At 35.9% G+C, this 11,824-nt stretch overlaps 1 protein-coding gene across 2 annotated transcripts in view; it reads right to left on the bottom strand.

Annotated features, from left to right (window-relative positions):
- Positions 1-3,949: 3,949 nt before the first annotated feature.
- Positions 3,950-11,824, bottom strand: part of Ppp1r3a (protein phosphatase 1 regulatory subunit 3A) — a 43,161-nt gene continuing 35,286 nt past the window's right edge. For both annotated transcript variants that reach the window (XM_006984261.4, XM_006984260.4), the window contains exon 4: positions 3,950-9,991. In XM_006984261.4, the coding sequence (XP_006984323.1) occupies positions 7,676-9,991 (2,316 nt within the window). In that variant the 3' untranslated portion in view covers positions 3,950-7,675. The remainder of the gene's footprint in view (positions 9,992-11,824) is intronic.

Below are 11,824 nucleotides of genomic sequence, written 5' to 3'. Positions count from 1 at the left end.
GGTCTCTTTTGATTGGTCCATTTGGTTTAGATGTATCTTTATGTTTCTGTCTTTATTTCAAAGAATTTCTTCAAATAACAGTAGACATTGGCTTTCTAGTAACATTTAAGAGTGTAGTATGGTACCAGAGAACAAAATGGAGGCTGTGCATGCTGAAAGGGGTCGGGGGATGTGTTGGTTGTTATTTCTCACAGTAGGGTGTTCTAACAGAACTGTTGCAATGATGAGTTTCCAACGACCATTCAAATAGTATTATCCCTAAAGGCTTTTTCACTTTCTCTCTCTATGGATAAGTTTATCAGTTTACATAGAAAATAAAACTGTAGTCCTTCCAGGACTGAGGAACAGAGTTGAGTGGCTGTGTAGAAGCAGTTTCAACTGAGAATCTATGCACCCTACATTAAGATCTTGTACCCGTGTCATATTTCTCCAGCTGTAAATGTCTTATACCTTTTAGAAACAGTTGGTGCCCTAAAGCTGTGTTCCTAGTGGAATGTGGTGCCAATGCATTGCCTCTGTGCTCCTTCTGCTGCTCGGATACGTTTTAACCCCATTGGGGCTTTGGAGTCAATTATGACTTAGCATGTGCTAGAACTCAGGTTTGCAGAAATGTCTTCCCAAATATTTTTAGTGCTGGAGGTCTTTACATTATTTTGTCCTTTCATCTCATTTTTATGGAATGTTACAGAGAAATATTAATAGTCATCTTGACTCTACTATGTGGTTGCCATTAAGGAGAAAAATGTTACAAGTTCATCCATGGGATAACACAGAATACCTGCTGAGAAGCCAGTAGATGAAGCAGCATCTTTTAATTTCAATGCTATAGTTTAGTAATATGATCTAGTTACACTGCCTCAATATTTGTTCCTATTTATGATGGGCAGAATCATATCCATAATATAGCTTCCAGCAACATATACTACTATAAGTTTGTGGTTTGTGTAGCAAGCACAGTGGCCTATACAATGTTCTCAAAAGTTTCTTCCACTTTATTCGACTTTGGGTATCTTGGGTCATAGAAAGATGATGGCTTGAGCTCTCTAAATAGGCTAGAGTATGTAACTCCATGATGCAACAGTCATTGTCTGGTATCAGTTTGTAAATAATGTTTGACATACTTTGACCAGCAACTTCTTTTAAAAATGTGCCTCCCTTCCCTGGTCAATTGCCCTCTATATTACTGAATCTACAAAAACGTTGCTAGATTTTCCTGGCTGACCAGGGCCTGATGCAGCTTAATCATGGGCTGTGGTCCTGAAGACAGGAGCTCTCAAGTTACAAATGATCTTCATGTTGGAAACTGCTCCTCCTGTTCCGGTGACACCTCATTATTCACGTCCACTCTCCAAGTTCATTTGCTTGATTTTTTACTTGAAGTTCTTTTTCATTTGTTTTATTTTAAGTTCATTTTATAATTTGTTATTCAAACCATGCTGCTTTTTAAAGTTTAAAGGGATACTAGTATTTGTGACCTCATTCTGGTTAATATATATGCAAAAGTTCATTGCAAGTAGAAATTGAGTGGGTCTTTTTATTTGTTTGATTTTTTATGGTGTCAAAAAGATGGCCTATCCATAAAAAGGAATATATATATATGTATGTATGTATGTAAGTATATATATATATATATATATATATGTGTGTGTGTGTGTGTGTGTGTGTGTGTGTGTGTGTGTGTGTGTATGTATGAGACTGGGCAGTCCTTTTTGGTGTTACTTCTAACCCCGAATTTTACCTTTACTTCTGATTTCCCTTCACAAATTCCAAAGACTGTGAATGTATTTAAAATATTTCCACTAATGTCTGTGAGAGCAGAGACTACAGAACCTTAAGCTTGGGTCCATTAGGTGAAACTCAGGATCATTTCACTCAAGACATGGTGAAAATTTATATTCACCATAAAAGATACATATAAATGGATTTCCCAAGAATACTAATTGTGAATTTGTCTACTGTGTAGAAAGGCAATACAAGATATTAGAGTGTATAAAAGTGATTCAAACATGTAATGTTTTCTTATTTTTTATTTTTTTTGCTAAACATAAACTCTATTGTTCATACCTCCCACATACAATTACTAAAAGTATATTATGGCATATTTAAGTATTTTCAGAGAGAGCTTCCAGCTTCTTATGATTTTTAATTGACATCTCTTTGCTGTTTGATATTGTAAGAGTGTGTTTTTTGTATTTTAAATGTTTCCATCCAGAACCAAGTCAAGCAATACAAGATGTCAATGAATTCTAAAATGGAGTGAGGTGTATCTGGTTTTTCCTTCAATTTTAAGTGACCAAATCCCGGTTAACTTGAAATGTTACATAACAAACTATTCCATTCCCTGCCTGCATACTGCTTTTCTTTAGCCTAAACCTCTAAAATGAGTATATCTCTACAATAGTATTTTATCTAATTGATGAAAAGTAAACATTCAAATATTACATACAACACTATGTGAATTATTTGTACATTGATGTATTGGTGTATGTTATATCTGTGTGTGCTTTCAAAGTCTCTCTTATGTTAGTTAGGTAAATGCTTTCCTCTTTAAAAAAGTACATGGACTGTTTTCTATCCCGAGTTCTATTTGCTTACCCTGAAGGTTGACATGCAGAACAGGTGTGGAGTGGAGAGATCAGCCATTTTCAAAGGGCATGGCAGCAGCTGGGCAGATTGGGTTTCTTGCACTTTATACCTTGTGATGTTTGTTGATTTAAACCACTGAGACGTTTTCTCTGACAACATGCTATGTTCCACTAATTTCCACCTTAGTCATTTAATTAAGGGATGCATTATTTTCCCTTAAACTCAGAATACTTTGTTTATTTTCCTTGAGATAAAATGATAGGAATGTTTTATGTATGAGAAATAAGCTTTTAACATGGAAAATAAATGTAATTGTTAAGAGAAATGTGAAGAAAAGGCCATTTTTCTCCTTCCACATACCAAATCCAACACATCATTCTATATTGCTTCTCCACATTCTCTTTGCTGTTTTGACATTATCTTCAGGAATTTACTAATCATCCAGCTACAGCTTAAGGAAGTTTAGGAAGTTTTAATTATATGTCAGGAGACAACAGGAAGGGCCATCATTGTGACAAGTACTGGCTCAGTATCCCTGCAAACTAGACCATGTAGGGTGACTGTAAAAAAAGATAAAATCTTTGTCTATTTCTCAAGCTTATAGTCAGTTCACTTGGGATAGCCAAGTGACAAATGCAAGCAATGAGAAGGATAACATAGAAAGAAATAAAAATGCAAGATCTTATAAACTAAGAAAGGAGATCTGACAGAAAGGATGGGACTTGAATTAGGCAGAGGAAATTGTGCCGCACTAACTAGGAAGAGAAGAGTAGTACAGCCGTGCAGTCTAGGCAGAGGGGTACACATAAGTAGTGCTAAGAGAACTAATATGATTGGTTGAGTTTCAGGGAGGAGACAATGGAGAAGGCTGAATTACTGGAGGAGTGAGATAAGAAATCTGCACCAATTTCAACCAAGAGAAGTAATTTAATTAGATATCACAGGCTATTATAAAATCAGATCTTGGAGGCAACCCAGCCCATTTAAAATGACTCCATGTCCTTTACCCTTATTGACCTTTTACTTTATTTTCTAGCAATTTGCAAGAATTGAATGTCATAGAAAGAGACTTGGGGAAACTTTTATTCCAGTTTTGCACAATGTATTCTCTCTCTTAAAAAAAAATAATGTCTTGTGTATGCATTTGAAAATATTTGATGCTGGGCAGTGGTGGTGTATGTCTTTAATCTCAACACTCAGGAGGCAGAGCCAGGCAGATCTCTGTAAGTTCGAGGCTAGCCTGATCTACAGAGTGAGATCCAGGACAGGCACCCAAACGATACAGAGAAAACCTGTCTCAAAAAAGCCAACAGAAAAAAAAAAGAAAGAAAAGAAAATATTAAAATGATATAAAATGAAAATCTTGTATTTTTTAAATAGTTGTTTGTTTAATAGGGTTTCAGCAAACCACAATAGAACAATTAATTGTAAAATACATGCACATTCAAAGCTAGGCTGAAAGCTTCATAAAAATTTTATTCATAATTTTGAAAGTTTGGGTTATGTGATAGAAACATTAGATTCTTGACTAAATGTGTTTTAAATGATGAAAATTAAGTTACATTGACAATATTTTTATTATAAAATTTCCAAAAATATACAAAAGCAACCATGGTTAAGCAGATAAATAACAGTAACCTTTTTAGCTGCTCTCTTCAGAGACACACAGCCGAGAAGGCACCTGGCCTGCCATTTTACATCCTGTAGAATTAAAGTGGATCTTCTTCAGTTCCACAGGAACTGGTTAAGACAAGATAACACCAAAAAGAGGTCCTTATAGTAAGGTCCAACTTCCAGAAGCACTCAATGGACTTGTAAAAGAAAAGATCAGTAAACAGACCACCCATGATTTTACTAGGCCTATTTGATTTGTTTAGTTTTTATTTATTTATATATAAAAGGGATCTTGATAAAGAAGATAAGGTCTTTAACATGAAAAAAAAATATTGCTGTAAAAGAAATCATTTCCAACCCTCCATGAATACCACTGGAGAGAGATAAAATATCTTACTTTTCCCCCATATTTTGTCTGGTCACTCAATTGTTTTTTCCACTTAACCAGAATACCAGTGTAAGATGAGGTATAAGAATGTCCTGTTTCGACAACATATTGAAAAACATTTGAATACAGATAATCTGAAAAACTTTACTATTGACATATTAGAGCTACTCAGGAAAATGTTGTTCTATTAACCTAATGTTCCTCAATGTTGGAGAGAGAGTGGATGTCACACACTGATTTATTTCATCCTGGCTGAGAATTCTGTTGTGACATTGATAGCTTACAGAAGTAAGATTTCTTAAAAGAGGGTTGCTGTTACTAATTATACTTCCTAGATTTGTCAACTAATTTTTAGAGTTCCATGTCTGAGTGAGAAACCCAACAAGATGAAAGGTGATAATGGTTATATCAAATTTCTCATTCAAATGAGAATGAGATAGTCAAAGCTCCTCATTCCTAATTACCCTACCATGTCCTCATTATGCCCAAAGTCAGTATTGGTGAGACATGGAACATGCAGCTATGCATTAAAAAAAAAATGGCCTTTACTAACATGGTCCATAGCCAAATTCTTCTTAGCAGAGACCACGAGTTCTTCCTACCACCCACTCTTCTTATTCAGCATAGAGATGTGAGCAAAAGAGTCTATTGAATTCTATATCCTCATATAGCAATCATTTTACATGTTCTTGTGACTTTATATTTCAAGTTCCTCATACATAGTGTTTGAAGAGTCAGTTCAATCCAGGTTTTAAAATCTTTTGAATTTTGTTCCTGTTTTATTACAAATGTATGAGAACCTTTTGTGAGTTAATGTTACCAGAAATCAAATAAAAGAGATAAAAGAAGTTGCATTGATCATTTCAGAGAAGAATTCAGTTTGGGCACCTGTGCTCATAAAGTAATAGTGTTCTTTGCCTTAAAGAGAAATGGTATATTGACTAAAACTCTTAAAACACAGAATTAAAGAAACTCTAAGCCATAAAACACTGGAGGAATGCTTGCTAACTTTAACTCTAACTTAACTTAGTCCTGACAATAAAATATGATGGCAACAGTATTGGAGATAATTTCTAAGGACGGCTTAAAGAAATTCCACTTGTATTTAATGAAAATATGCTTCTCAAAAGCTCAAATATTTGACCTACATTGTACTTCAGGATGTTTGTATTTGGCCAACTAAAGAGCTGAAGCCAGTCATTCATTTTCAAGGGGACTTAAGAACAGCATGCAATTACAAGATTGAGAAATAGTTGTGTACATAAAGAAATTTAAGCAAATCACTAAGTATCAGATGAAAATCATTTTAGACATTTTTATTATTTTTTAATCAATGTGTATTTCTAAGATTCATGAGATGACATGTAAGTTTATCATTATAAGTAAAAATATCATACTGTTTTCAATTAAAGATTCCCTGAAATAAATTCCAATGAAAGATGACCATGCCAATAGGCTCCCTCTATGTGACAGTTTTCGTGTTCCAAGCAAATTAAAAATGTATTATTTTGCTATGTAAAGGGGTCCATATATTCAGTGTATGAAAGGACTGCCATAGAATAGAGGACACAGTGCCTTGTATATTACAGTCATACAAAAATTGCTGAAATGATTTGTATATAAATCTTGGTAATATCACTACCTAACCAAAAAATTATATTATTTCATACTTTTACCATAATTACAGTACTCAAAATCACTGCTGTATTTGATGTTCAGTTATTTTCTAGTTAGCCTCCAACTCTACCTATTTTTCCTGCTTTCAATTTTGAGTCATCAGCTCACAACCTAAAGATAATATAATGAGCACCAACCAGAAAAGGTGTTTTGTCCTGTAAGTGCATGTTGGGGAATAATTCATCTCCTCACCAAGAGAAAATATTAACAACTAAATTAAAGGCAAAAGAACTATCATAAAGAGCAAATAATTCTATTATCTGTTTTATTATTATCATATAAGGCCTTATCCTTCATAGCAGTGGTTCTCAATCTTCCTAATGCTGCAACCTTTAATACAGTTCTTCATATTGTGGTGACATAACCATAAAATTATTTCATTGTTACCTCATAACTATAATTTTGCTACTGTTATGAATCATAATGTGAATATCTGACATGCAAGATATCAGATATCTGATATGTGACCTCAAAGGAGTCATGGCCTACAGATTGAGAGCTGCTGCTATATAGGTACAACATCATCCTAAAACAATACTTGCAGAAGGTTTTAATTTTCATGTCTGGACACCACATAACTTTGAAGTTGTTCAGCTGTGTTACTGTCTACCCTTTCAATTGAAAAACATTGCTTAAAATGGGATACCCACATGTTTTGTATAATTGCATGAAAATTTCCAGTTTGTTAAAGATGTATTGGTCAAATTTGGTTTATAAACATCCTGATGTTTTATGTGTAAAGAAATACAAGGGTGTACATATGAAATATAATGTGAGTGTGCATAATATATGTTTCCACCTTAAGTTTTATATTGTAACATACATCGGCATTTTCTTGAAGGTGTAAAATAGAAATTTCAGTATTTGATCTATAAATATATGTAAAGGTATGAAATACAAATCCCAGTATTTAATCTATAAATATGTGATGATAAATGACACAATGCTAAATGAAAATATCCTGGTTAGTTCTAAGGGTTAAAAGAAAAAAATTGTCTGCTATTGTCCATTTTTTATCTATTTTTAAAAACCATAGGGGGAAGTACTTTCAGGGGAAAAAATGTCCAAAGCTTTACTGTGAAAGAAATGAATGCAAGAAATAACACTTTAAGTAGTGAGATGTGAAGCGTTGCAACTTCACAGCCTGCTAAGGAGCAACAGCTGTACCTAATTTCAACTTGACGTGCTTCAGATCTCATATTCATATAGTTATTTAATGATCCAAGCATAATGGTCCTATATAGAATAATTACTTATATGAAGGAGCAAACTTCATACGCATTCCTTTTTAAATGTTCCTTCAAGAGAAAAACTGCTCTGACTCTGAACAATGAATATTCTCTCTCACCAATCCAAATGTTTGGGACTAAATGGCTTATCTTTTAGGAGAGAACAGTCATTCTGCCTCGCTCACTTCTTTCTAACAGACTCTCTTTGCTTCCCCCCTTCCCAGTATAACCAGTACAAGGAGAAAAGGTAGAAGGCCAACCCAATCATTAAGTCATAGTAGTAGATAGTCGCAAGAAATATCAAAAACAAAAGGAGATAAGGTATTTTAGAGTTGATATATCTTGAAAGCAGAGAGTCCCTGCCCTGAGCTTCAACTTCCTGGGTAGGGAGGGTAGCAGAAGCAGGGCTCTCTGATCCTTTATCATCCGAATAGCATCCTGAGTGTCCAAAACACATCAATTCTTCAATGTCAGACCTTGCCTCCTCCAGATTTTCAAGAGGTTCACTGATTAAAATCATTGGGCCTTGGGATTTTTCCAAGCTACCATCTTTGTGTTGGAGAATCGGCCCCACATGTCGTTCTCTTCCACTACCTGATTCCATTATTTCCGAACTTTGGGAAACATCATTAGGTTTAGACATGGCATGGCCCAGGATCTCACTTTCTGGGTGGCAAGTATATTCTGATTTGGTTGGAATAGACTGGAGTGTTGAGTTAGTAACTGCTTTCCCTTCAGCAACTCGCCATCCAGAAGAGGATACTGAATTTTTAGAGTGGCATCTGTAGACTTGAGGGCTGCCCTGAGAAGTGTTGGAAGTGTCCGAATTAAATGCAGAATGAACAGCATCCAAGTCTGTTCTCCGTGGCAATTCTTGAAGCAGCTCAAGATTGTTATTTTCTGGGAATATTGCTTTGTCTGTTGGTAACACACCCAAATGCAAATCCAGTTTTGACGTAGCTTTTTGATTGCCTGTAATAACCTGCGAAGGTTCTTCTATAGATGTTACAATTCCAATTCCACATTTCTCCTTGACATATGTCTTCCTACGATTGTCTGTAGATGCGGTTGCCTCCTTCTCCATTTCATCTACATGTACATTACAAATAGCTGAATGTGACTCCCTTTTAAAATCATTGTCATGGATTACACCTGCTGTATCTCCATGACAAAGGGTATAATGTGAATCATCCTTCCTCCCTTCATGTGGATCAAACGCTGTTTCTTTTACCTCGATGGGCCTGTCACTGCGTGCTGTCTCTTGAGGTAGCTTAGCAATTATTGCTTTTCCTCTAGCAGACATGCTTTCTGGAGTACTTTCTAATGTTGACTTAATTATATAAGCTGTAACTGCTTGTGCTTTTTCAGTAATACCATGATCGGCTAGAGAAGACAGTTCATAGCTCTCTGTCTCTTGGCAGGTAAACAATTGTTCTGTAGGAGTAGCTTTCAGATCTCTCGTGTTATCTCTTTTTTCCCACGTATCTTTACACTCTGCTTGTTCTTTGATTTGCTTGGTTATATTTGTTTCAATCCCTCTTGTTTCTGGCTGACTTTCCAGAACATTCCAATTTTTTTTATGCTGTGATTTCATATTCTGATCTTCAGGATTACTAGAGTCTGATTTTCCCCTTTCAGCTCGAAAAAGATAATCATCCATCAGAACACTGCCATTTCTTGGTGAACCAAGATGAGTAGTTCCTGGTTCTAAATTGGAACCTTCGCCAGCTTCTCCCAAATTCACTTTTGTCTTTGTTGAGGGAGAGGGATCTACTGTTACTGTCCAGGTGGTAGGTATAGTGTCTTTGCTTAGTAGAGTGGTTGTGGTTAAGTCCTCATTCTTAGATTTAGTCCCCTCACTGCTTATTTTGGGGTGCCCCATTTGCCTCTCTTGGTTCTGGAATATTGATTGAAAATTCTTCCTTTGGTTTTCACTAATACCTAAGCATGTGTTCTGCTCCTTTCCATCAAATCCCATGGTATAATCATCTTTGGAAGATGCATTTGATTCTTCCAGGTTTGTGGATGCCTCTAAACAGAAATCACTTCTTGAATATCTGTAATCTTTTATTCCAGTTTTCTTGATTCCTGCTTCATTATCTTTAAGACCATCTGCCATTAGTAGGCCAGGGGATGAACATGCTGTTTGCACTTTGCCACTCTCATGGGCTGGGTTGGCATTATCATCCAGGACTTCTTGGCTGCAGAAGTTCAGTTGCATTAATTCATCAGAGCCAGCATCTCCCAGTGATGGCCCCATTTCTCCCACAGATGAAGGAATCTCCTCTGAAGTTTGGTGACCACATTCATTTCTTGGGGAATAGTTTTTGCTATGGCAGGCTGGTAAACTTGGAGACAAAGGCCTTCTGAACAAGTCAGTATGAATTTCATGATAATCTTGCTTCTTCTCTGATCCCTCAGCTGTATTTGTGAAATTGACTCCATCTGTTGAAAATGTATTCTTTTCATCCCGGGAAGTTATTAGCCGTTGGTTTACCTTATGGAATAAAAACAACAAAAATAAGGACAATATGATCTTTTACAATATATGAAAAGTGAATTAGATTTTATTAGCTCAAGTAATTATCTGGTAGATTTCCTTGTCTCAATTCATTTGTGGATTTAACACAGACTCTGAAAGTTGGATGTTTGGGGCAAGATCTTTGTAAGGTATGACTTGGGAATGAGATCAGTGGGAAAAGGCCCAAATTAATCACTCTCCTTCTCAGCTTCCAAATATCATATTGTATTATTCACCCATTCTGCTTGTCAGTGCATTTTTTCCTCACTTAGGATATACACATTGATAGCTCCATGCTAATCAATTAGAGAGCAGCTTCCTGGATGCCCCTTGCCACGTTTATATGTGCTGTAGGTGCCCCCATTACAGTTTCTCTTATTAATATGTTTTCTGCAAAGCCTCTGCAAACTATTAATAGCAAAACGTCACTCAAAGAAAAGTGAGGGAGTTAATGTTTCTGCAAATTCTGTTTTAATGACCCTCTGCCAACTGGTACTCAAATGTATTTGAGCTCTTCAGTGATGCCAACTGTCAGGATTTAACAGTGAGATGCCTGTGTTTTTTTTTTCCTCCTCATAACTGACATTTGCATGATCTCAATAATTATATGCAAATCTTACGTTTTCCCCTTCTTCTCACATAAGGCTCATGTTACTTGTCAACTGCACAGCTGTCTTATAAGCCAATGCCTGTGGGTTCTACAGATTTGGTTGTATTTCCATCCATTATGGAGCTTCATTGTTTTATGCAGTCACGTCAGCATGGAGCAAATTAGCATCTAAATTACAGCTCCCTGTTCATTTACTGGGCGTATACTTTCAGTAACTTCTAAACAAACTTTTATATTTGAGGCCACTCATGGTAATGAGGTGTATTGGTGAAGTATGTGATTTTTCAGGGGCCTTTCATTATATTCTGTGGTTTGAAAAAAAGGAGATGTTAACTTTCAGCTGGTAAGAACTCTCACAATGGGTGACAACTTCGTACTGCCTTAAAGTGGGAGCCCAGTAAATTGCATACTTTAGTGGTGCCGTTGCCATATCGCAATCGCAGAGGTGAAATATGTGGGCAAAGAGAAGAGTTCTAGTTCCTTTTGGCTTCAGCACTGACACTTGAAGAGGCAAATGTCATTTTAATCAAATGTGATTATGAATCCATGTATCCCCATGCTATGAGCTCCAACCGAATACAGTACGAGATAAATTGCATTATGTGACTCATTTACTTCTACTTCTCATTGTGAGTTCAAAGTGCGAACTAAACCATCTCCTCCAAATTTCAGAACAGATTTGATGTGCACCAATTGTGAAATTTGTGCTAATAAATATTATACTAAATTGTACATTTCCAAATTTGATTCTTGTTTTAAAAATATGTAGCACTCAGTAATTTACTATTTTACTGTGATAAGGAACTTTGGGATTCTTACTCTGACAGAAATAGCAAAGCAAAAGACTGCAAAACATAAGAATTATAGGCTTGTCAGTTGGATAGGGCCTTAACCATTTTCTATTCCAGCCCTCTTATTTTACAGACGAGTTTATGCTAAGTGTACACTTGTTACAAAGATTAGACGTACACATCAGGATAGTGCCCCTTGCTTCTAATTCCCTCAAACTATTATTCAGAGCCAGTGGTAAAGAGATAGGAAATGAATGTCATTAATTCACCACTGCAAAGTGCAGAAGCAACACGCTGAAATCAAAGTGCCTTGTTGCTCTAGCTCAATAGAGATGCTGGGACAGAATAGGCTTTCACATTTGCAAATTATATTAACTGAGGCCATTGGAAGGCAGGAATTGCAGCATC

The sequence above is a fragment of the Peromyscus maniculatus genome, chromosome 3 (genome assembly GCF_049852395.1).
Source record: "Peromyscus maniculatus bairdii isolate BWxNUB_F1_BW_parent chromosome 3, HU_Pman_BW_mat_3.1, whole genome shotgun sequence".
NCBI lineage: Eukaryota > Metazoa > Chordata > Mammalia > Rodentia > Cricetidae > Peromyscus > Peromyscus maniculatus.
The sequence above is the reverse complement of the archived record's forward strand: the minus strand, read 5'-3'. Positions and strand labels throughout refer to the sequence as shown.